General features: G+C 39.7%; 1 protein-coding gene across 1 annotated transcript in view; it reads right to left on the reverse strand.

Moving 5' to 3' along the window:
- The window catches only part of itga11a (integrin, alpha 11a), a 166,976-nt gene that overhangs the window by 130,499 nt on the left and 8,715 nt on the right, over positions 1–27,762 (reverse strand). Inside the window, exon 2 of the mRNA XM_030128769.1 lies at positions 3,412–3,526. Within this exon, the coding sequence (XP_029984629.1) occupies positions 3,412–3,526 (115 nt within the window). The remainder of the gene's footprint in view (positions 1–3,411; positions 3,527–27,762) is intronic.

Consider the following 27,762-nt stretch of genomic DNA (forward strand, 5'->3'; position numbering starts at 1 on the left):
AGGCAGTCTGTGACCCTTCTGCAGACCCATCGTTTCCTCATGTCTTCCCGAAAAAGTTCTCCAGTGAATTTTGTTTTTGGCTCATTTCTTTAGCTTGTGTTTCTGCTGATTCATGAAATGGCACCAGAGTCTAGCGGTTATGAGGCGAGGGTGGAAATGGTTGCTTTTCAAAATAAAATCTCTGCAAGACTAATGTAAAAAAACAGCTTTAATATCAACCACATTTGTTTTTTTTTCTTTGCGGCCCGGTACCAAATGATCCACTGACCGGTACTGGTCTGGGGATCGGGGGTTAGGGACCACTGTTGTAGAGGGCCTGGCAGTGTTAGGTGGTATTTTGGAGCTTCAGCAGAGTAAAGTTCCTGATGTAAAGGTTCCAGGGTTTATTGAGAATCTGTCGTTTGATCAGTATATGCAGCTGGAAAGAGAAAAAGCTAATATGGAGAGGGAGAGATTTCCGTTTCAGCTTGAGCAGGAAAGAATAAAAGCAGAGCAGGCACAGAAAACCAGGGAGGCAGAAGTAAAAGTAGCTTTGGAAAGGGAAAGGTTAAAGCTGGAACAGTTAAAGCTGGAGTTGGTAAGAGAGGGGAAAGCTACTGAGTTTCTCCTTGGCTCTGGGTCATCACGACAAGCTCCTATAGGTGGAGCAGGTTTTGATGTTGCTGGTAATTTGTGTTTGTTGCCTAAGTTTAATGAGAGGGATCCAGATACTTTCTTTGCATTGTTTGTTCGGGTTGCAGATACCAGAGGTGGGCCTGATGCTGATCGGACCTTAAAGCTGCAGTGTGTTTTCACAGGCAAGGCTCAGGAAGCATATTCTGCCCTTAGTCCTGCTGACAGTATGGATTATGCTACGGTAAAGGCTGCAGTACTTAAAGCTTACAACTTAGTCCCTGAGGCGTACAGGCTGAGATTCAGGAGCTGGAAAAAGGGTGACAGGCAAACCACACGCAACCCCCCCCTCCACCCTGGTTGACAGTTTGTTTTGGAGGAGGGGAAAGATGTTGGGGGGCAACAAGGAGGATAATGATGAGGTGAGGGGGGCACTACCTGCATAATAATGTCCACCCCCCACCCCCGCTACACTTTTTTTTTGGGGGGGGGGGTGCCAGGGCGTTCATGATGACATAAGGGGGTGTTTCTTCAAAAAAGGTTCACTGCATTAGACAAACGCTTCAACATTTATTTATTTCCAACACTTTAGAAATAAACTCCCCCTCCCTATCTCACTGATCTCCTTCAGCAGCACCGCCCCCCCCACCCGTCGCCTCAGATCAGCCAACACTAACCTCCTCACTCCCACCACTAGGACAAAGCACTGGACCTTGGGGGACTGAGCCTTCGCTGCAGCCACCCCCACCCTATGGAACTCACTCCCACAAAACATCAGGAACTCAGAATCAATACAAAACTTCAAATCACTACTGAAAACTCACCTGTTCAAACTGCATTTTCTTGAGCCTCTGTCTTTTCTCTCTGTTCTTTTTGTTCGATTGTTTGTGAACCATCTTTGAGTGTCCAAAAAAGCGCTGTATAAGTGTGATGTATTATTATTATTATTATTATTATTATTATTAATAAACTCACTAGCCTAGTAACCTGTGTTAGCAACATTATTGCTACAAACCCTCAGGTTAATGCAGTGCTGTCTGTAAACATCAAGTGCGAGCACTTGAAAATCCTCGGCCATCAGTCCACGCCAACATTTTTGCACATACAGACAGATGGAAGGACAGACACTTTGCTGGACATGCCCCACCTCCAGACCTCAATCTGGACCTCAGTACATAATTCTACAAGTAATTCAACAGACCTGTATAGGGCTGGGTATCACGGCCAATTTCCTTAATTGATTCCACTTCAATTCATAAGGTTCTGAATCGATTAATCACAATTCAATTTGGTCCGATATTGATATTTCAATATTCATTGATTGATTCAGATTCATTTAGGGATACCACAGTACAATTGTTTACTGCAGCCATGCAACACATCAATACTGTTTATGTTTATGTTTATGCATTTGGCAGATGCTTTTTTCCAAAGCGATTTACAGGGGAAAACCAATTAAATCACTCAATCAATCAAATTTTATTTATATAGCGCCAGAACAAAAAAAAAGTTATCTCTTGACACTTTACATATAGAGTTGGTCAAAACCAGACTCTAAGCCAATTTACAGAAACCCAACAGAATCCTGGTATCAATATTGACATTAGAAAGGAAATAAATATGACATTTCAGCAGTAAATAGCTGAATCTGCTCTTAAACAACAAACAGGTCAGAAACATTGCCATGTTTCTACAGTGGCTCAGAATTGACCTTTTTGCCATCTTTGTTCTGTTTTATGGCTGACGGCTTCTGGCGTTAAGGCGCATTACTATATTCCTGGGGCACTACTACCAATTTTGGCCCGCCTGAAACCTAATCAATTTGGGGCCCCGGTACAAGATAGTCACTGGATACAATCTGTCGCAGCTGGAGGGGGGGGGGGGGGGGGGGGGGGGGGGCTGATTGTGGATCAGAGCAGGGAGGATAGTGATTCATAATTGTCGGAGTGGGGTGATAGCGATCCGTGCCAGCATCCAAGTTAATATTCCTAGAACGACTGGCTTTGGTGACCTGCCTCAGACAGCCTCCACTGACCAGATTGTCTGGGCGTCCAGGTCCTCCGTACTGCCGCTTCAAGTTTCAAGATGGGAGGTGTTTTCCCCACCCTTCCTCTGCACCCCCCCCCACCCCCCGACCCCCCCGGCGAGAACTGTTGCAAGTGAGATCCCCCAGGGGCTCGCGAGATGGAGCTGCCTGCACCTCCGCGTCGACGGTACCCAGGTTTGGTACTGGTACTGGTACAGGTTTGGTCCTGCTCTGAAAAATGAATCTCATCCACTATTACTCGATTACACATAATTAAAATAAAATCGATCTAAGAACAATTTTTTTTTACCCAGCCCTCGACCTGTATGTGGAGGACATTTCAATAAAACTGTGAGAGAGTGAAAGTGAGCTCCCCTCACCTTACCATTGTTTTTGACTATCTGGTGCCCCCGTGGTTGAAAACCACTGGTGCATGCCAAAGTTTTTGCACATACATAAACAGACAGACAGACCTTGGGTGACTTGAAAGGTGCCACCAAATAAAATGTATTATTATTATTAATAATAATAATAATAATAATAATAATAATAATAATAATAATAATAATAAAATTAGACAGACAGCTGGCCGGCCGGCTGACCAACTGATGACAATACCCTGCGGCCAGTATAGCCGAGGGTAAAAAAAAAACTGTAATTACAGTGATTAACAAGCCATTTAAAACAAATATTAAGTGAGAAAGGTTTTGACAGATTGTCCAGCCTGAAATTAAAATGATAAATTTATTACAAGCAAAACATTGATCCCTTACCATTTTTCCCCCCCAGCTGCCACATGTTGCTGAACAGTGTATCCAAACTGGGCTTGTTTCGGACCCTTGATGATCCTGTGCCTTTTTGTGTCGATATTGAAACAGTCATGGAATCCTAGAGAAAAACAAAGACAGTCTGATCAACCACTGACAAAAGACGTTCATTTGCAGCCCTTCTACATAATTATAGGTCCAGTGATCAATACAGAACATTTAGATTTTATTTCAATATTGTTTTATTACAGTGCCTGTATGACAGTTTCTTTAACCAATAAGATTCTGTTTCACCTCATAGGGCCAGCTAGCTGGTCCCCATGTGGTCAGTATTTGTCCTTCCTGTGACTGGATGGTAAGAGCAAAACTAATATTTGATATAGCTTTGGCAATATTTTTTTTTTTTGATTCATGCCAAAAAAGCTCATTTAATTGAATTGAATTGAACTATTAATACATATGAAGTAGAAGTTTTTATGCCCACAATGGCTGACAGAGGAGAGGAAAGTGATTTGGTTTCGGACATACTTAAAAATCAATTTTTAAGGTGGACTTTTCCAGAAAAGATGGACATCGTGAGGAGAGGTCAGCCAACCTTGATGCTAGCTAGCTGGTTGAGTGGACATTTTTTGCCCTCAAGAGAATACAAACTTTTGACCGGACAGACGAGCCTCACATCCTTGGCCTCCATGGCCATTAAAAAGGACCTACTGATGAAACTGAAATGCACAGATAGGGATGGGAATCGAGAACCAGTTCTTTTTGAGAACCGGATCCCAGTAGCTCGATTCCATGGAATCGTTTTCCTGCCTGCTTAACGATTCTGCTTATCGATTCCGCCTTCATTGCGCATGCGCGATGACGTCACGCGTATGCTGCATTGTTTTGGTTAGAACGAAGCCAACATGGTGTAGAGGCAGAACCGGTCTAAAAAGACAACACCAGGTCTATACAAATGACACCAGGTCCAAACAGACCACACCAGGTCCAGTTGAACACTGTCAAAGCTTCCATTTCTTCTAAAGGGTGGAATCCCTCCAATCTGCTCAAATATTTGTCCACATGTGATTCATTTAAAGGAATGTCACATATTTGATTCATTACTTAGTGACGCTCATGAATCTAGCGACAGAGTGAACGCCAGGCCCAGTTCTGGTTCCAGTACGGGTAACAAACATCGTACCCCCTCAAATACAAGTTTCTGAAGGTAGGGGAAAGGAAATGAGGTGCACAACAACAGGAGACGAGCAGAGTCGAACCAGTTTCACGTAGTGGAAATGTGGCAATAGAGGAATTAGTAAAGAGTCTTAACTTTCACTTTCACTGCACACAACTCACCCCCGAACCGGGCCCGGCATCATCTATTATTATTATTTGTACATACTGTATATGGTATATTTTCTGTGCAGAGATGGAAATATAAAAGACAGTTAATGCAAAGACACCCGTTTGTACTCTTTTATTCCCTCACCCAACGAGAATCAATAAGAGAATCGATAAGGAATTGGATCGATAAGCAAAATCGATAATGGAATCGGAATCGTTAAATTCTTATCGATTCCCATCCCTATGCACAGATCACCTCTATGACAGTCAGCGTAGTTTTCCTGCACAAAGAAAGTAGTATGGATTTTGTATATGAATAATGAGCATCTCTGGTGAGTGGGCTACAATGTTTTTTATTTAAATTTGGTATGTTTTTATCATGTTATTTGATACATATTGAATCTGAACTCCACCAGATGATGTATATGGCACAGCTGCGCTAGTGTAGAGGTTTGGAGTTGTCTGAACTGGGTTTCTTTTAGGTTTCTAAAATTGTGATGTCATAGTGGTAGCATTAAGAGGTGGATTAAGTCGAGTAAGCCCCCACTGAAGGCCCAGGTACCAAGGTTATTATCGTTAACGAAAACTAACGAAATGACGAGAACTAGAATTGTAAAAACATTTTCATTAACTGAAATAAATAAAAACTATAATTAAAAGAAAAAAAATTATAACTAACTGAAACTAACTAAAACGGATAAAAATTGTGGATAAAATTCCCTTAGTTTTCGTCTTTGTCAACGTCAGATTGATACGAAATTGATTTATTTCGCTTTAGCAATTTTCTCTGCTGTCACCATACGACACTTGACGGTCCGTCACTTGTGTTCACTTGTGGTTTCCAGTCGTCTTCTGGTCCCCACTCTACCTGGAAACATTGAGACTAAAGTTGGGAGAAAGCAGCAGAGTCCTGTCTGGGATTTATTTGAATACGACAACAGAGAAGAAGAGAAAAGAGATGAAAAAACTAAAATTAATACTAAAGCTAAACTAAAACTAAGCATTTAGAAAAAAATGTAAACTAATAAAAACTAGTAAACCTGCTCTAAAAACGAATTAAAACTAACTGAATTAGAGAAAAAAAAAGTCCAGACTAAATAAAACTAAACTATAATGAAAAATCCAAAACTATTAGAACGTTGCCAGGTACCAAATGCACGGTCTGCCACTCAATTTGATGTTTGGTCGCTGCTATAGCTATAAATACTAATTTTTAAAATCTTTACAACATTTAACCATATGGAACATAACACAATTTTAGGACAACTGAAATATTGGAGGACTTAACCATTTCATTACAGGTGAGTAGTGTGTTAGTGAAAAAGAACTGGTAAACAGACAACAGATTCTGACCAATGTGCATCCAAAGCCACAGAATTAGGCTTTAAATAATAAATAAACTGTCTTTTTGACCTCTGATGCACTGAAAACATAAACCGTGATTGTTTTGTAGCATAGTTGAGCTGTCTGTTATGAAATTCACAGGGCCCAGGGCTGGTTAAACATAACATTAACCCTTTGATGCATGAATTATGAGAACCTTAGTCAAGTGTTTTTATTCCTCTTTAGGCATAAAAAAAAACAATGAGATTGATTTTTTTTTTTTTTTTTTAATGAACCTACTTTTTATGAACTTACAAAAATGTCCACTCAGCTAATTTTTGAAGCACAGAAACGTGTGTTTAAAACACAATAACAGAAAGTGATAAACTGTGTGAAAACTATGAAATAAAAACAGTTTTAATGCAGCTAATCTGATGTTTTCTCACATTTTAACATACTCTAATACTAGTTATGAGAGTAGAAGTGTTTTGAACTTCATCCTTCAGTTTATCAGAAATATCCACCGTCAACATATTCACACTGAAGTAAAAACTAAAATGAGGTTCAGGAAAAGCTGCAGGAAATGAAAAATACTCAAACGAAAATTATCTCAAATTTGTATCTAAGCTCAGAACTGGAGTAAAAGTGAATTAAAGCTATACTGTATGATGTGGCATTTTTACACTTTTCTTTTGTCATCTTAAAATGCTCCTAATAAGTGTGTGTCAAACTAAAATGTAAAAGAAATCCACCAGGTATTGAAACTCAAAAATGTTTAATTCTCATATATTTCTAATAAAAGTCTGACCAATCATTTTAGTCGGTCCGAATAAAATAATTGGCCGAACCTGACTGAACCTCCTGTCAGTCATCCACTACAGCCGTCCAGCATCCGATCCATTATCGCCGTCTCACATCCGATATGTGTCCCTCTGAATCTGACGCTTCACTGGCGCTGCTTCTCCTGTCACTGACCACAGTCTACTGTCTAGGATGTGTTTGGATAGAACTGACATGCACATGTGGAAGGGAAAAAACTGATTTATGAACAGAAACGACAACTGAGGGGCACAAACGGGAGTCTGATGAATGAAGGATGGAGATAAAAGTCCGGAAGTCAGCTGTACTGGACTGAACAGGTCTGCATAAAGCTCAGCTTTTATGACGGTGGGACTCATACAGGTACATGTACATGGTGTCACACGTGTAAGATGATGTAGGATGATAATTATATGGACTATGAAACTTCAAATGTCCACGGAAAACTCGCGGAGGCCGCGCGTTCACAGTGCGCGCGCCCATCCCCTGGGCACTGCAGTGAAGACCCTGACCCAGTACTGCACAGACCAGGTCTACTGATGGAACAGGAGCCGCAGGCCCGCGGCAGGTGGATGATGCATCTGATTACTGAGGGAGGGGTCCGCGGACACACCAAAACGGACCAGACCTCCACCTCTGCTTCCACCTCCGTTTCCATCGCGCATCAGATGAGAGGAGGAGAGAGGAGGAGGAGCCTCAGAGCTCAGGCAGCGGGAAGGGGGCGGGGCTTTGGAGGGAGGCGGGTTGTTCATGTTCAAACTTTTACTAAGTGTTGTGAGAAATGCCACATCGGTAGGTATAGCTTTAAGCCTTTGATGCATGAATTATGAGAACCTTAGTCAAGATTTTTTATTCCTCTTTAGACATGAAAAAAACAATGTGATCTTTTTTTTTTTGTTTTTTTTTCCAATGAACCTATTATTTATGGAGTTACAAACATGTCCACTCAGCTAAGTTTTGAAGCAAAGAAATGTGTATTTAAAACACAATAACAGAAAGTGATAAACTGTGTGAAAACTATGAAATAAAAACAGTTTTTAATGCAGTTAATCTGGTGTTTTCTCTCATTGTATCACACTGTAATACTAGTTATTAGTCACTTCATGGAGATAATATGTAAAAAAAAAAAAACATTTTTGTTTAAGAAAACTATTAATTACAGTCTAATAATAACAACTAGCAACTGATTTAGACACAAACATGTCAGTGCAGATCAGGTTTATCAAGAACAGCAAAGTTATAGTAATTGCCTGAATGCCAGTGTATTATGGGATGGTGCAGAAGTGTTCACTGTGTTGACTGATTTGGAACTAAAACAACAAAACCCATGAATATACAAGAGAACAGCTGTAGAATAACTGTCCACTGGAGTGACCACTATGTATGAAAGGGTTAATATGATGTAGTCACACATAAGAGAAACAGTTCAAATATCCATCTGTGAGTAACTGTTGGTTTGTAAGAGAGCTGGTTCTAGAGTCATCCAGTGAAGGTCCATTGCAAGGTTCTGATAGTTTTGGATTTTTCATTATAGTTTATTTTTATTTAGTTTTGACTTTTGTTTTTTCTAATTCGGTTAGTTTGAATTGGTTTTTAGAGCAGGTTTGCTAGTTTTTATTAGTTTCTGTTATTTTCTAAATGCTTAGTTTTAGTTTAGTTTAAGTTTATTTCATATATTTTCTCTTCTTCTCCGTCGTATTCAAATAAATCCCAGACAGGACTCTGCTGCTTTCTCCCAACTTTAGTCTCCATGTTTCCAGGTAGAGTGGGGACCAGAGAACGACTGGAAACCACAAGTGACGGACCATCACGTGTCGTATACTGCCAGCAGCTAAAATGGCTTGAGGGAAATAAATTGATTTCATATCAATCTGACATTGACAAAGACAAAAACTAAGGGAATTTTATCCATAATTTTTTATATATTTTAGTTAGTTTCGTAAACACACAATACAGTTTCAGTTAGTTATCATTTTTTTCTTTTAATTATAGTTTTTATTTATATCAGTTAATGAAAATATTTTTACAGTTCTAGTTTTCGTCATTTCGTTACTTTTCATTAACGATAATAACCTCGGTCCATTGCAGGAGTCTTGTGTACAGTTAATAGGCAGTGAAGTGTAACCAACTCATTATATGAGGGCAAGAAAAAATGCTGCTATGAGACCTGATCAAAGCAAGTCTGTTTTCCCAATTGTGTTCTTAACTTTCCCTCATATCCTTTGACAGCATTCCAGGTGGTCGAAGGAGCTGTGGATGTCTGTTTTTATTTAAAATACCAATCACAGAGGTTTTCTTTCTTTCTTTCTTTTTTTACATGTCAGCAGGTTACCCATTATGTCTTATTAATGGTGACAGGATTATTTGGCTTTTACATTACCAGCAGAAGAGAAGGACTCTGTGTGAGGAGATGAAGGTGATGAGATTTTCCGTTTGGCAGAGGAGAAGGAGAAAAAGTGTCATCATCTTCCTCTTGATCCGTCTCACTCTGTTCACCCTTCATATTCTTCATCTCCTGGTGTACGTTTTGTCAGGTGTCTGCACTATCTTAACCCTTTCATGCATACTGGTCACTCCAGTGGACAGTTATTCTCCAGCTGTTTTCTTGATTTTGTTGTTTTAGTTCCATATCAACCACCACAGTGGACGCTTATGCATCATCCTATACACTGACATTCAGACCATTACTGTAACTTTCCTGTTCTTTTATCTAAGTCAATTGTTAATTGTAATTAGACTGTAATTAACAGTTGTTGTTTTTTTTTTAACAAAATTTTTTTTTTTCTTTTTTTACATATTATCTGAGTGAGTAATAACTAGTATTATAGTATATTCAAATGTGAGAAAACATCAGATTAGCAGCATTGACCTCCTGAGACCCAGGAAAGTGCAATTTTTAGCTTTTTTTCCATTAAACAATTGTCTTGATTGGAAACAACATAGCGTGCCCTGGGGCGGTTTGCAGCCGTGTGAAGTGAATGGGACGAGGATCAGCACCTCCAAAACCGAAGCCATGGTTCTCGACCAGAAAAAGGTGCTTTGCCCTCTCCGGGTCGACGGAGAGTCTTTGCCCCAAGTGGAGGAGTTTAAGTATCTTGGGGTCTAGTTCACGAGTGAGGGAAGAATGGAGCGTGAGATTGACAGACGGATCAGTGCAGCGTCTGCAGTGATGCGGTCGCTGTACCGGTCGGTTGTGGTAAAGAAGGAGCTGAGCCGAGAGGCAAAGCTCTCAATTTACCGGTCAATCTACGTTCCTACCCTCACCTATGGTCATGAGCTTTGGGTCAGGACCGAAAGGACAAGATCCCGGATACAAGCGGTCGAAATGAGTTTCCTCCGTAGGGTGGCTGGGCGCACCCTTAAGGATAGGGGGAGGAGCTCAGTCACCAGGGAGGAGCTCGGAGTAGAGCCGCTGCTCCTCCACATCGAGAGGGGCCAGCTGAGGTGGCTCGGGCATCTGTTTCAGATGCCTCCTGGACGCCTCCCTGGGGAGGTGTTCCAGGCATGTCCCACCGGGTGGAGGCCTCGGGGAAGACCCAGGACACGTTGGAGAGACTATGTCTCTCGGCTGGCCCGGGAACACCTCGGGGTCCCCCTGGAAGAGCTGGAGGAGGTGTCTGGGGAGAGAGAGTCTGGGCATCCCTGCTTAGACTGTTACCCCCGCGACCCGGCCCCAGATAAGCGGTGGATAATGGATGGATGGATGGAAACTACATAATACAACAGTTTTTGTTTTTTTTTTCCCCCCCGAGACATTTCTGAAATTTTTTTTTTTATTATTTATTTATTACCTCTGCCAAGGAGGTTATGTTTTTGCCAGGGTTTGTTTGTTTGTCTGTTTGTTTGTTTGTTTGTTTGTTTGTCTGTCCGTTAGTGTGCAACATAACTCAAAAAGTTATTGACAGATTTGGATGAAATTTTCAGGGTTTGTTGGAAATGGGATAAGGAAGAAATGATTAAATTTTGGTGGTGATCGGGGGTGGGGGGGCCCACAGGGGGGGCCACTGATCAGCCTTGGCGGAGGTCTGCGCTCTCCGAGTGCTTCTAGTTTTTTATAGGGATGTCCTTTACAATGGACAGCATTTTTTAAGTAAAACTCTCAAACATTTGTCCCCTATAGAGGACAGAAATGCATTGATGGGTCTAAGGAGGTTAAAAATGGTTTTATTTAATAGTTTTCACACAGTATGTGAGTAAATGCATGTTTCTGAGCTGATGTCCAGCTGAGTGGACATTTTTGTAACTCCATGAAAAATAGGTTCATAAAAAAAAAAAAAAAAAGAAAAGAAAAATCAATCACATTGTTTTTTCATGCCTAAAGAGGAATAAAAACACTCAGGAAAAAAATCTTAATTAAGGTTCTCATAATTCATGCATGAAAGGGTTAATATGTTCTGCTCATTTGATGTTTTGGTTCCTGTGAGGTCAAGGATTATCTGGACTTAAAGCAGAGCTACTAACATATCAAAGAGTCATATTCATCATATTAGAGAAACAGGAGGAAATGGAAGGTGAAGCAGACTTAATGCAATCACAGGCTCGTTTTGAAGGACTTTCAGATTTCACTTGAAAAGGGTTTCCTCACAGTTTGAGCCACACAGCTGAGTGAGAACACTAAGACCTCTGGTTTTAACCCGCCCCCCCCCTTCCCACATCACTGCAACTCTTGTCCACACACTGTGGGACTTATTCAATGCTTCACCCTCTCACTAAACGTCCCCACTCACTCCCCATCTGGGAGGCTCTGGGGTCACAGTGGGTCAGGTGAGCCTGTTTCCCCTGCTGGGGTCAATTCAGTGGAGGATAAACAACAATGTGAAGGACTGCTCAAGCTGGAAGCACTACAATTCCACTTAAGCCACAAAAAATTAGTGCAAATTTAAGCCATAATGTGAATAAGAAGCAACATTTTTCTGATTACTGGAGCAATACATGAATGTCTTCTGTGTTTCCACCTCCTCAGTAGTGAAAGTGGGATGACCCTAAGGTCGTATATGTATGTCTAGTGTATTGTGTTTATCCCACACTGGTTTGCACGGTTAAAAAAATCTGTAATTTAACAGAATTTTTACCGTTTATTTTAAAGATTTTTTCTGTATTTTTAAGACACAGGAAAATATCAATGAAATGATAAAAACAGACTATGATTTTACATGTCAAATGTAAAATAACACAAAAAAATGTAACTGTGAATAAAATAAAATAAAATAAAATTTCCATTTTGTAAAAGAAAATTGTTTTTTTTTTTCTCCACAGAACAATACAGTTAAAATACATTTTCAAATGTGTCGTAATTTCACAAATATTTATTCCTTCCATTTTGCCCCATAGAACGTACCTTTGGAAAAATATGAATGACAATGACCCCAAATGAATTGTGTCCCCATGGTGTTGATTTCTAATATTCTTTTTCAAGTTAAAAGAGTCACAGTTTGTGGTAAAGACAGTAAAGTGACATCTAATTTAGTGTTACATTCTTCAGAGGATCGTGTCTCTTGACTCGCATGATACATGTCATCAACACCAAAACAATCATTACCTCTGTGTATTTCACCAAGACCTTTGAGAATAAGGTGAAAAAGTCTTAAAGGAGGTGGAAATCACTACAGTCTGATCCAGTTGAAGCTGCAGAGATATCTTGAGTGACCCTTGAGGTCATTTTTATGACTTTTGGGTGTGTAGTCTTTCCCTTTACAAAGTAGAAAGGCAAACTTACATCTACATTTGCATTGGCTATCACACAAAATGTCATTTTACATATCTGTATCAGTATCAGCATTTTGCAATCGGTACAAACCTATTACATATTTTCAGTCTGATACTTAAATGCTTTTACAACTGACTGTGACTTTCTTGACCCTAAAATTATTACAGATTACAGATTTACATCAAACAAGATTTCGATGGATGATTAGGGACATCAGGCCACCGCAACTGGTGCGCCACCATTGAACCCTTTTCTTCGAAATTTGCAATGAAGAACACAAGATAATGCAAAGCACAAATATAAGACATCATATAGTTTACACACAGTACAAGTGGACACATGCTGGTATTTTTTCATGGATTTAAAAGGATTTCGGGGAATAGGGTGAAAACCAGGGTTTGACAGCAGACGAGATTTGGAGTTGGGGCAAAGGAGAAATGTATGTGTGTTGTGTAATTGTCTTTGGAATGTGTGCAAGATAAGAGACAACAGTGGGTCAGTTACGTTTTAAACTGACAGACATCATATGTGTAAATTCTGCATGAGTTGCATGTGTTGTTCTGTGTGTTTTTATCATGTTTTGCCTTTTCATCAACTGTCTTTCTTGTCACCTGCCAAGGGACTACAGATGGAAATTAGCACTGCTGCTATAATCTGTCATATTTACAGCTGCAACTGTTGTAGATGTTCATTAATATGCACTGTCCCTAATAAATAAATAAATAAATAAATATGGGATCAAGAAATTTTCTGTCTCTCATCATTGCTCTACTACATTTTTTCCTGAAATAAGGACCCATGGGGTACAACTGGCAGGAGTGGGGATCCAGCTCTATATTCAGCACATTTTGGTTTGTTTCATCTCTAGTTAAAAGCTTTCCAGGGTCAAAAAACAACAGGAAAAAAATAAAATATCTATCTATCTATCTATCTATCTATCTATCTATCTATCTATCTATCTATCTATCTATCTATCTATCTATCTATCTATCTATCTATCTACTTTCTTTTTTTAACCATTATTCTCTACATTATGAATTATTTGGGATACTTGCTACCACTCATTTATTTGAGTCTTTTTACCTTTTACACTTTCAGCTATTTTTTATGACTACTTTTGATGTTGATGCCAGGTTTAGATGAGTGATTATTATAAAAAATACAGTGCACATCTGTATGGTTTTATTACATCTCGAGTAGTGCAGTTGTTAATCATTTGAGATGCAGCAGACAGACATTGTATTTCAGACATTTCAAGCTAGATTCCTTGAAGAAAATTTAAGGATGTCTGCATTCCTTAGAGAGGCCATATTTAGAAATGGAAATAAGTTGTATAAACAAATGCCAAATCTAACAACCCTCACAGTGATCCTTTGCATCTGTAAATCTGAGGCTGAGCAACTGCAGGCATCATCAAAACCATCAGTACTGCTTTTTTTTAACAGAACATTATTTAAGTGGAGTGACAGCCACAGAGGGAAAGAGCCCATCCTATTTAACAACCACGTCAGTCAAATAACTGTGAGTTTGTCACATCCTAATAGACCACTTCAGATTCGAGGTCACAGTCTATGTCACTGCAGTTGCGCACGCAGTTTGGAGGCAGAAAACCACTGTATAGATCAGTTTCATGTGATGTATGACATATGCTGCGCGCCCACCTTTGAGGCAGAAGGCATGTCGAGTTCGTAGCAAAGCAGTGACTGCCAGTGTGAATAATGCCGTCGTCTTGCAGTGCCGTGGGTTGTCAGAAGAGAAAGAGCACACAGAAAGATTTAATCTTCTATAGAATTCCTGCTGGTAAACATCCTTTCCACAAAAATCAGTGAAAGTTATGGTTGCAGGCATTAAGACATGAGAACTGGTCTGAGGAGGACATTAAGAATGCTGGTCTGTGCAGTGCACACTTCAGATCTGGTAAGGACTTGAGATCTACCATACAGAGGTCACATTAACTGAAAATATTCTGTCATTGACGGATTTTTTTTTTTTTAAATGACTCAAAATTCTGAAGGCCGTCCGTCATTTTGACAGATTAAAATACTGAGGGTAATCTACCAAAGAAAGTTTTCACACAACACTGTGAACAGAACCTGCTGCAGGATTGCTGGTCTGTCTATCACTGAACAGGTCATCAAACATTCCATCACAGCGTCCTACCTGGATAGAACCCAACAGCACCAATGTTCACAACTACGCTGAATACAACAGCGGTACTTCTGTCAGATGACTCACCGTTAGTTCATCTGTCCACCAAGTATAACTTCGGCATACAGACCGCTCGGTTCCATTGGTGGCAGCGGTGGTTCTGTTCTGCCGACCGCTGTTTATAGTTATTACCGCGGTTAGCGTAGCTTCTCAGTATAGTTAGCCTGCATACCTGTTGCGCTTAGCGGTGTGGAGAAAAAGAATTGTCATCATGTGGTACAGTGATGAAGACCCCTTTAAACCTACCAGGAGGGCTTCCCCTGGCCTATCACCTATAGAGACAGAGTGATTGTGGATCTACCTGCTCCCTTTGAGTTTCCTCAGCTGGGTGAGGCAGATTGAAGTGGCAGTCAGACCTACGGCGGGCGACACCGCTGAGTTCAGCGGGGAGCTGGTGACAATACTCCCCACCCGTCTGTGACAGTCTGCTTTTCTACTATGGGACAGCCTTCCCGATGCGGTCGAGTCAAATTATGCGGCCGTGAAAGAGAAGATGGGATGGGCTTTTGGACAGAGACAGTTAATGGACCGTTTTAGAGCTAACATATCGGCTCATTTCCTCAGTTCCGGGGGAGAGCCTGGAGGTGTACGTGGCTGATGTGAGCCGGCTGGTCACTGGTACTCCTGTTTTTGCCTCCGAGTTGTGCGTGCATCACTGTTATTAGTAAACATTGAAACTCATCTATATCAGCAGAGGTAAATGAAGAGATCAGAGAGAATAGAGGGAAAAGAGGAGGAAAAATGTCTTGTTGTGCTGTACGTTGTCAGGATCAAAATGCTAAAAAAGTAACCGTCACTTTTACCGAATATTATTATTATAGACGCCATTTGAGGCAAACTGTAGACACTTACGGTTGAAGCCATTAAACAGACGGACTGAACCGATGAAACTGACTGACTCAGCAGTGATTTGCATTGTTTTAGTGACCACTAAACAACACGTACCCAGCCATGCAAGTGCAGTTGGTCTGTCAGTATGTAGTTGGTCAACTTGTCCACGATCGCCCACGTCTGGTAAAACTGCGTTTTATGTCCTTGTCGCTGACTAGGCAGCACGCCAGTCCTCAACACACCCAAACCATCAGACAAATTTGGGTGTTCTATGTCCAACCTGTTATGTGTTCTTTGTGCTCTTAAACTGAAAGGTCAAACAGGATGTTCACTAATAAAAACATGGGCTCAACATTACCGATGGCTGCCTATGTGAATTTTCTACCATGAATTGTGCGAGTTACCATGGTATTCCTACCCCTAAAATGTCTAGTCCAACAGTCGGTATTCAATATCCTGGACATGACCGCAAAGTACACAGTTACAGGCATGGAAGGATTTGTATGTCTTGAGCTTTTCTTTAGTGTAAATGCTGGGTTTTTCAAACACATATAAACAGATGTCCGTCCACATTTGGTTGGCTCTGTGACACACTGAGCCCACAGTGGAAGCCACCTCACCCCGCTGCTAATGCTCAACTTATGTGTAGAGTTGTCTCTCACTATAATACGGTTCACCTTTCGTGGCCTCGCTGTTTCACGGATTTTTTTTTAGTGCAATTTTGCATGCTTTTTTTTTTTTACAGCGTATGAATGCGCATTGTCTTCTGCGTCCTGATTGGCTAAGAGAGAACCCGCGCATTGTGTACTGTGTCCTGATTGGCTAAGGGACTGTAGACCATTGTCAATCAGTCTCCTCTGTGCCGTGTCTCCTGTACAGTACAGAATGCGTTCGACTCGCCAAATTTACATAAATATTCGATCGCTAGCAGTGTGACTCTGAAGTGCTGTATGTTTGCAAGTTTCCTCCCCGACAAAACCCACAATGTTGATGAAACATTCTGCACCGACAAAGGCACCTGCGGTCGCACCCAAAAAGCAGAGGAAGATGCTAACCATAGCACAAAAAGTTGGACTTGTGGACATGCTGAAGAAAGGTAGAAGTTATGTGACTGTAAGGCGCCATTACAGAATAAATGAATCTTCGGTTCATTACATGAAGAAGGAGAAAAATAACGTAAGGATGACAGCAGCAATAAGTTTTAACGAGGATGCAAAAATGTGAAATGTGAGAAAATGTTAATACCTGTCTGAGAAAAGTGTATAAAGTGTGTGGTGAGGGGTTTTACAGGCTTAAAACATATATAATAATTGTAAAAAATAAAGCTGACTTCTTCATGGATTTTGCCTATTGCGGGTTATTTTTAGAACGTAACCCCCGCGATAAACGAGGGACCACTGTACACCTTGGTTAACCTTCATCCTACCAAGCGGGGTCATTTATGACCCCAGACGTTGTTTCATGTGTGTCATTGTGTGTTAAACTGAAACATTTATTCATGGTTTCAGGAGTTTGTTCCCTGGTGTCATCCGGTGTTTGTATTGTATAAAGTTTTGGATCATCACATCAACTGAACTTGTTATGATGGACTGAGTGTCCGGGGTCATGGATGACCCCAACATTTTTTTCCCAAATTGGCAGTATGTGTCTGATGACACATATGTTTTCTAACATACTTACCTGTAATAATCTATCTGTAACATGATATTCTTTTCCTTTACAGTGAAATATGGCTTTGAGAGGTAGACCTGCGCTATATATTCTGCTGCACAAGCATTTGTCAGATTAGTTGTTTGTTGATTGTTCCATTGACCATTTCACAATAAACATCACTACAAAATGTATTTTTATACTTTGGTTACATTGCTGCATACTAACTATTTGACTAAGTGACATATCATGACAATTTTTTTCAATTCATACTGAATTGCATCCAAAATAAGACTGGGGTCATAAAAGACCCCACTTGGTAAGTTTTGTATGTATACTGTCATGGTAGGATGAAGGTTAACAGACCATTCAAATGATCAGAGAAGGCCTCTGTATCTTCCATTACTCTTTTCCTGTCCTGACATTTGTATTCCTGACACCGGCTTCCATATTGTTGATAACACAACTGTGACTTTCTGCCACCAGTTAGGCCCCACCCACAAAATACATCATCACTGTTTACCAACATTGAAATGGTCTATTTCCATAACCATAGACCACTTTTTCTGTTTCCTGAAAACTAAATGATCATCTCCACCATACAGGCTCCTATTTTAAATATTGATGCATTGCTCCCCACATTGCTCACTTCCTTTTTTATGAAAGGTTCATATATTTAGCCAGTCTTTGATCCAAATGGCAAACATCCTCCTAAAGTTTATGTTTATCTGGACACATAAAAGAGGTGACTGAAAATAGATGGCTGGGTGTATGAAAAATAAATACCAAAAACAGGGAGACTGTAGAGTCAGACTTAAATCATTTATAGATGGGGTGCAGTGAGTAAATCAAACCAGACACTTTTATCATTGTTCAGCTGGATCACAGAAATGTGGCTGATTTAATGTTGTAATGACTTGAATGACTTTCTAAAGGTTTTGTTTCAGTAAAGGACTTGAGGAAAGTGTAAGAGTGAAAGCATGGGAAAGAGGTGATCCAGTTTCCATTTCAAGATCCTAATGTAACAGAGCAATTTCATATTCCCGGTGATATCAGCAGCTTCTTATGCAAGGTCGATGGCTTGCTGGCTTTCCTGTGTACGGACTTCCATGCCTAGACAAATAAACCTCAGGCCGGTGGCTGTCGGTGTGACCTACATTAGTCCGCTGCTGCCTTTGGCCAAACATCAAGCTATCGGAGCTCAGTCCAACACAGACCCACTGACACAGAGCAGTCAGTCTTATGAGCAGTTTGCGACATTCTCAAACCAGACATGCATGCATTTTATGATAAATAAACAATAAGAGCCCCTCATTAAAAACAGACAAATTCATGAGAAAGTCTGTTGGATCTTCTGTTACATGTACATACAGATCCTGGACAGGAGGGCAGGGCTTATCTTGAACTGGTTCTTCAGTCAACAAACTGGTTCTCAGGAAAACATGTTGCAGTGACACTTTGCCGATCAATAACCAAGGACTTATTACACCTCTGATTGGGAAGGGAGTCATCATGTAAGATCAATTACAACTTTGTTTCTGCCTTTTTTAAAGACTAGAGTTAGGCTAATGGGCGCCGGAGCCATTGTGAGTGGGACAAGACCAGTGTTGGGAATAACGGCATTAAAAATAACGGCACTACTAACGCCATTATTGTTTTCCAGTAAAGGGTAATCTCATTAATTACTATTTGAAAGTTACAACACCGTTACCGTTACCAACAGTGAAATGTGGCACGATATTATGAACTGATATCTAACCGCTGTTATCCGACCTGGCTCACTCAGCCCGGCACGAGAGGTGTGACATTCGCAAACGAGTGGAGTCTTTTGAACGGGTCTTATAAGTGAACAATAGGACCTAGTTGCGAGCCATTCATTTGCGAGCCGTTCTTCTATTCAAATTGCCCACACTGCCTTCATGTATCATCTGTGTACCCCAGGAGTCTGAGTTGTCCATGCTACCTTCATGACTAATGGCATCTCAGAGTTTGAGTTGTCCACAGCACACCACAGTCACTTGAATGCATCTATGTGTGCAGCTGACTTTGAGAGGAGTTATTAGTGAGTCTGACTGACTGGACTGGAGCCACATTTACAGCTGTTTCAGGGAGGAGGAGATATTAACGACTGAAAAAAATGGAGATGCGGGATTATCTGGAGGAGCATCCTCTTCCTAAAAATGAGGGTCCTCTTATGTGGTGGAAAAGCCGAGCCCTTGTGTACCCCAGCCGGGCCCTGGTGTACCCCAGTCTTACCAAAGTCACGGTTAAGAAGCTCTGTTTAGTGGCAACATCAGTTACATTTGAAAATGTATTCTTCAGAGAATACATTTTCAAATTTGTCCTGTCTTAGGACAGGACAAATATTATCAGAGAGAAGTCACCTCAAGTTCAATCACTTGTCTTCCTTAACTCAAATTTACCAAAGGATAAGAAGGAGAGGTAGTAGAACCCACAAAGGATGCAACTGCTGTATTATTTCAGGGATGTCTTTAATTTTGTTCACACTTATTGTTTACACACTGTTATTGTTTACATTGTTCTGATGTGGATTCGAGTCAAGGAGCTGAGCTCCTGTTTGTAAAGTAGTACAGGTGTACAAACGGTACACCTGGTACAAAAGGTAGGGTAGTACCATTTAGCATTCACATTTATATCATGTCCTAATTTTTATTCTAGTTTTAATCTCTCTCTCTCTCTCTCTCTCTCTCTCTCTTTCTCTCTCTCTACAGGGTGGGGAAGCAAAATTTACAATGAACATTTAGTTGTTTTTTCTCAGCAGGCACTACGTCAATTGTTTTGAAACCAAACATATATTGATGTCATAATCATACCTAACACTATTATCCATACCTTTTCAGAAACTTTTGCCCATATGAGTAATCAGGAAAGCAAACATCAAAGAGTGTGTGATTTGCTGAATGCACTCGTCACACCAAAGGAGATTTCAAAAATAGTTGGAGTGTCCATAAAGACTGTTTATAATGTAAAGAAGAGAATGACTATGAGCAAAACTATTACGAGAAAGTCTGGAAGATACTATTAAAAAAGAATGGGAGAAGTTGTCACCCCAATATTTGAGGAACACTTGCATAAGTTTCAGGAAGCGTGTGAAGGCAGTTATTGAGAAAGAAGGAGGACACATAGAATAAAAACATTTTCTATTATGTCAATTTTCTTGTGGCAAATAAATTCTCATGACTTTCAATAAACTAATTGGTCATACACTATCTTTCAATCCCTGCCTCAAAATATTGTAAATTTTGCTTCCCCACCCTGTATATATATATATATATATATATATATATATATATATATATATATATATATATATAATATATATATATATATATATGTACTTCTTCCCTGGTGTCTCTGTGCTTTATCTCCTCACAGGTTTTCCCAGGATCCTCACAGGTTTTCCCTGGATCCTCTCTGGACCTGCTGCTGTTCTCCTGCCTCTCTCCTCCTTCATCGTCATCACTCACTTATCCATATAATTTTGATAGTGTTTATTATATAGTTCCATAGATGTTCTAGTTCAGTTATCTGTTCATCAGTTCCATCCATGTGTCTCCCCCTACTTCCCCCCCTTCTCCCAAGTCTCTCTCTATCTCTATCTCGCTCTCTTTTTCTCCGCCTTTACTCTCTCTCTTTAACCCTCTCTCTCCTCCTGTCACTTGTCCGTCCTCCTCAGTCTGGGTCTGCTCCAGGTTTCTGCTGTTAAAGGTACTTTTTCCTTCCACTGTCACCACTCACTAGTGTTTGCTCCTGGAGGATTTTGTTGGTTTCTGTAAATTGGTTTAGAGTCTGGTTTGGACCAACTCCATATGTAAAGTGTCATGAGATAACTTTTGTTATGATTTGGTGCTATATAAATAAAATTTGGTTTGATTTGATCCTTCTACTGGTGTTTAGCCAAGAGGTACAGAAGGCAAGCACAAGGAATGCACACACCAGTATCTAAGAAATCAGGTCAGCTGTTTCTTTTCATGAGAATACTTGTTATGCAGGTGGGCCGTGGTATGTCGTGTCATCAATATGTCCGGGTTTTTGTCAGACACAGGTGAAAACCCCAGTCTGTATGTGTGTGTGGCCAGCAATCACATCATAGCAGTGAAGAGAAAAGACATACGAACATTTTTTAGAGCCCCAAAACAAAAAGTAAGAGCCCCATAGCCTATTACCTGAAAAGATAGTCAATTAAAAAATGTTAACAAGAAATAAGTGAAATATGCTATAATGTGGAAATGTTGCATATGTCATTAGGCAGCAGAGAGCGCAAAAGGCAGCGGCAACAGACAGACGGGGAGACAGACGGACAGACAGGGAGAGTGAGGTAAGTTTGAATTTTTGTCTAGCAACATTGTGAAAGGTTCTCAGCTCTTTCTTAAATTAAAATGATTTGCCCGTTCCTATCTACATTATGTTTTTGTTCATTAATACAACTCGAAACCTGCTTATTGTATGAAGCATCTTTGTGTTTGTGTTTGGGGTAATTTTGTCATAATCATTTAAATATTTTAGGTTCTATGTGTTGGATTAAAAGTAGCCTATTTGCATTTGCATGCAGACATAAAGGGACATGAAGAGATCCTCTAAATTAATCATTGTGTCATTTTTTTGTACTTTTAATATTTTCAAATACGTGATCTGAGGGAAATTACAAAATACCCATATTTCTTCTCTTGTTATAGCTAGATTTTTATCTAGTATCAAACCATGTGTTAAAATGCACCAGAATACAGGAAACGGCATCGACTCATTACAAAAGTTTCTGGGGGAGGACACCCAGAACCCCCCCTTTCAGTTGTCCTACCCACATTTTTTTGTTTCTGGTGTCCATGGTTAGGCTGGTGTCTAATCAGCCATACAATCAGATTGTCCAAAGTCTGCAAGGTAAAACACCTACAAACTGAAAACAGCAACTGGAGGCAGATCTAGAACCCAGGTCATGATGGTGGAGTGGTTGGTGTGGTATGATTGAGCTATAGTTGGTATATTTACATACATCAGAGGTCACTAACAGGTGGACCATGCCCAGGTCCATACCCAGAAGGCGTCCCATACAACAGCTGGTGGTGGGGTGCTTCTATTTTAACTGGTGCAGCTTTGCAGTAGTGGTTTGGTGGATGAGGAAACACACAAACCAGTTGCATGCATGTAACACCATCCCACATCATATCAACCAATCAATTCTGTATATAGAGGGCATGCACGTGACATCACCGCTAGCGGACGTCACTGTGGTTCCGCCCACTGAGTGGCAGAAAGAGGGAGATGAGTGACAGCCTTGGCTTCAATACTGTCCACACTGAAGAACAATATTTAATTAAAAATGGGGCAGAGCTGTTGTGAGATTGATCGTATGAACAGGTTTGAAAAGCAGTGGGAGCTATCGTTTTACAGACACCGAAAGACAAAGAAAAAAGAAGTAGATGGATCCACAAATCCAGGAAACCAAACCTAGATCTGTGGATCCTGTTTGGTGTCAGCTAACATTAATTTATGCTGTATTTTTGGGTCAAATCAGACCTGAAATGACCTATTGTTTTGGCCAACGTTACTTCTTGGTAAAGCTCTTGGTTTCATGATCAGATCTTTCATGGTTTTTGTCTTCATTTTGCGATTCTGAAACTTGTGCTCCTACATGATTAGTAAACTAACAAAAACTGAGGCTAACCCAGTTTTTCAAATACGGGGGAACTGGAGAATAAAGCTACGACGGAGTATTAGGACCACATCAGAAAATAAAACCACTGGTCACTACGAGTATAAAGTCATAAAGTATCGGTATAAAACTAGTAATTTTATGAGAATAAAGTCGAATACAAAAAGAATCACAATGTTATGAGATTAAAGTCGTCATATTCTGACAATAAAGTCATAATAGTACAAGAATAATGTCGTAATCTACTGTAAATGCACTTTGGATCAGCTGGTTCTGGGCCCTAGTTTTGGACCCTGGTTGTCAGTCATGATGAAACCATGTATATTTGTTTCAGGTCCAAATAGCGCTGATCCCCCCCCACCCTGGATGTCAGGATCCTCCATTTGTGTCCACATGTCAGTGTTCATGGACCACTTGTTCTTTGGTAGCTCGTACGTATCCACATCCAGTCCAATTGTCCTTCATTTGATTTCATATTTCACATTTTCCCTTTTCTTTGGCTGTTTACTGCTATACTCCGTCATGTTGAGCAGGTTGGTTTAAGACGCTCAGTCTGACTTAGAGGGGCGTGGCCTGGGGGGGAAGTGACGTATGTGCATACCCTCTATTCAAAATGGTAAACAGTGTGACTGTACAGTGCTGACAGGAGAGAGGTAGAGGCAAGTTACACATGAAAAGACGGTAGAAAGATAGCATGCATGTAGAGAAAACAACGGGAGAGAAACAGACGACTGCACCAGACAATGTTGAGGAAAAGACGAGTGAGATGGAGAAAGGAAGAGAAAAGAAAGGGACTCAGTTCTGTTCATACTCCCACTGGGAACGAAACCAATGTGTCTCGAAGGTTCAGAAACTGTGGCACTTATTCAAAGTGTCAATGTGAAGCGTCATTACGAAACCAAACATAATGGTTTGAACAAACATACCCTCTCTAAGGGTATGTTTGGGTGAGATTACAGAAAATAGGCGGTCTCAGAGCCCAGTATGACCAGTCCACCAGAATCCTGAGTACCACATTCACTGCCCAACAATGTGCAATTGTTAAGATGTGTTGAGATTTATTTTCTGTAAAATTGGTTGAGACTGTTGAATCAAGATGTGAAACAAAAAAGGGAAAATTCCACCTTTTCTCTCTGTACACCTTCCTTGTAAGGTATTGATTATATGCAAATGTTGTGATGGCAACCAGGCTACTTAAATAGATATCACACAAAGTAGTTCCACATTTTGATCTTCTGGACCTTTGCTTCAAGAAAAGTTCTCTAACTGCTCTAACTGGACCTTTTAAATTTTAGTTTAATACCCCTGACATACATGGTCAACCATAGTATACATTTTTTAAAGAAATGAGCACCCGTTGATGAGGTCATTGTAACTAGCTAACCTCAACAAATGCTGCATCAGGATATCAAGACCCACTTAATATGTCCATTGGCATCAGTGTTGCCAATCGGTGTTGTATCTATTGTACTGTAATGAACAATGTAAGAGAGAGGAATAACATTGTATTAGAAACAAAAAGTGAGTATAAAAACACCCAAAATAGGCCTATGTTTAGAACTATAAATAAACTATACTCTGTCAATTCTTGTTTTTTTAATGTCCAATTCTAACCGTCCTCTTTGATCCAGCATTGGGAACTGGTTAAAGTGACCCAAAAGAGACACTCTGGAGGAGTTACTTAGGTTGGTTATTTATTGGTTTGTTTGTTTACTTTTTATCCTCCTTTTTCTTTAGTTTGGTTTGGTTTTTACCCCTCGACCAAGGGGTATTGTGATCATTTTGTCATCTGTCTGCCTGTCTATTTAATTACATAATTGCATTATCCGATGAATGCAGTGATATATCTACACCAAATTTATACATGCATCTTGGCACGGAGCAGAAGAATATTGAAAATAAATGACCTTGACCTAGTTTTTCAAGGTCAAATGGTAAAATTTCTTTTCAATGACATAACTGCATTATCTGAAGAATGTATTGAAATATCTGCACTAAATTTATACTGTGGATGCATCTTGACATGGAGCAGAAGCCTATTGAGAAAATGTGACCTTGACCTACTTTTTCAAGGTCAAATGACCTTGTGTCTTTGTGTGTCTGAGTACTTTCACATATAAATATGTATGTATTAAGTTTTGCACCAAGACAATCTAATCTAAATTATAGGGCAGTAACTTTCAACTGAATCTTAGACTATATTTTATGGAAGTTATTAGTTACCATAATCTAAATTAAAATGCAGAAATGCAGAAGAAATGCTTTTTCATTTTAAGAATATGGCAGCATTATTTGACTCATAAATAAAATTATTAATAAATTATCCAATCTGCATTTTCATTTTCTTATTCAAGACCGCTCATTCTTTTACTTAATTTAAAAAGAAAAACACATTTGAGATTTAATTATAAAATCTGCCCCAGCAAATAGTTACCAAAATTCAATTTGAAATCAAAAATTCAAATGTATTAGCAAAAATGCTTTTTCATTTTAAGAATGTGGCTGTATCATTTGATTCATAAATAAAATAAGTAATAAATTATCCAATCTACATTTTCATTTTCTTATTCATGTTGCACATTTTATGACACAATCAAAAAGAAGACAGAGGACATTGCTTTTTCATTTTTGTGATCTACCCTGCAAAAAAGCTCACATAATTCAAAAATTAATTTGCAAAGTAAGCGGCGCAGGAGAGTGATGTCAGCAGCCGCTCTTCACCTCTGTGCTGACTGTAGTGGGTATGGTGGTATGGAGCATTTGACGCTGGATCTCGGAAACAGTTCCATTTTGTCACTAGTGGATTTTGGAGTCTCCAGAGAGGTCTGAAAAATCACTAAATATACCAACAAAGTGTCAAAGTTGGAAATACTGACTTCTACAGCCAGGCAGACAGACGTCTGACGTCTGAACGTCAACGCAGCAGGTTTTCCAGCTGCAGTTCACAACTGTTTGTCAACTCTACAACAGTTTTGATAGTGTTTGGTTTAGTGTTGTCATTTTTCTCGGGTGCAGCCTTATGCTAAAACATTCTTATGTAGATGGGTGCTTAACACATGAGATGTCATGAAGGACAGGAAGGAAGTGAACTAGTTTTGGACTGGGCACACTGCTGCAGTAATGGCCATGTTCCATGTTCTACCAGGGTTGTGGATGAAGAATCAGTCGATATGTCAACTTTGCAGACATAGTCGAGTTCTCTTTTTAAAATTAATTTTCATTTTACTTTTCATGTCAGGTGGGAGATTGATTGTTTCCTTCATAGTGACGTGAAACTAATGTTTATGGTACTGTTTCTGCATGAGAACTGCTTGTTTTTCTTTAGAAAGATCAGTTTAACTTTACAAAAATTTATGGACTTGATGGCATTACTGCTTTTCAAGGTATTACACTCAATTATATGTCAAGTATTCAACTCATTTGGTTGTGAACAAGAGTAAATAAATATATATAACATTTTTTGTTTTTATTTTATGAATACATATGATATTTATTCCAAACCTTTATTGTATTGTGTAAAAATAGAATTCAGTTGAATATTGCACTTCTTTTAAGTCTGTTTAATAGTCGGGTGAACAATTCTCATCTTTTCCCTGGACATGTCCTCTTTTCACATCCTGCATCCAGGCGGGGTTTATAAATTTGCGAAAACATCAGGTTTTCATTGTTTTTAAAGGACCAACTCTTCAAAACCAGATGTATTGTTGATGACACATTAGCTGAAGTGGACTTTGATGACCATAACTGTCACTGTTTGAGGAATCAGATAAGTTCCAAATCCTGCTGGAAGAAAAGACTTTGTACTTTCCAGTGATAAACAGGACATGATGATAGTGAAAGGTACTGAAGCACAGCAGCCTATGGATGGACCTGCTGATGGATGGAACTGGTCCACAGACGAACTGGTCCACAGATGGACTAGTCCACAGATGGACCTGTACGTAAACAGTCCACTGTCCATAGATGCACTATAGGAACACAGTTTTGCTGTGCTTTTCTGACATATTTTTTATTTTCTTTGATTCTGAACATGTTGAGGAGTTCAACAAGAAAGAAAACACCAGTGCCTTATTCAGTAAAAACCTGTAAAAATTCAATTGCATTTTTATTTCTGTCCACCCTGTTATGACACCTAAAAAAAAAAAAGTTAAGCAAAACCAGATCTTGCCAGATCATGAAAGTCGAATTCGTCCTGAAGAAAATGACAGAAGTACATACTCAAAGCAGGAGCTTTGCACAGAATACTACGGTACTTACAGAGCATGTGATCATTTAAGTATCTGGAGGTGGAGCCAAGTGACCTTTTTTTTTGGAAATCCAAATATGGTCACCCAATTTCATGGTATACTTGTGGTTCATCCACTCTTTGGTTGTTCAGTTTATTATTATTAACCAGAAATGTGTTAAAATGCTCACATTTGTTATTCATTGCTGAACCATTTCAGCTAACCTTTAACTCAAACCTTACTGTATATGTTTCTTGGTAATAATAGTCTAGTTTCATGGCAGAATGCCATAACATACAGCACATTAGGATGTTTCTCATATGTAAGATCGCAGACAAAATTGACGATGTTATAGTAGGAGCACTTTTATCACAGAGAGTGATTATTCACGGGAAGACGTTTAAACAGTAAAACGTTTTTCCATCAGCCCATACCACATTTCCATTACAGTTGTTTTTTCTGGAAAGATACTTTAGTAGTTCACACAGGACAATATACTTTTAAAGATTTTGGCACCTTATATCAGGATTGGCCTATGCCAAAATTAATATACGAGGAGGCATGGGGTATCTGAATACAGATGTTCACAAGACACA

The sequence above is a fragment of the Sphaeramia orbicularis genome, chromosome 3 (assembly GCF_902148855.1).
Source record: "Sphaeramia orbicularis chromosome 3, fSphaOr1.1, whole genome shotgun sequence".
NCBI classification, from domain to species: Eukaryota; Metazoa; Chordata; class Actinopteri; order Kurtiformes; family Apogonidae; genus Sphaeramia; species Sphaeramia orbicularis.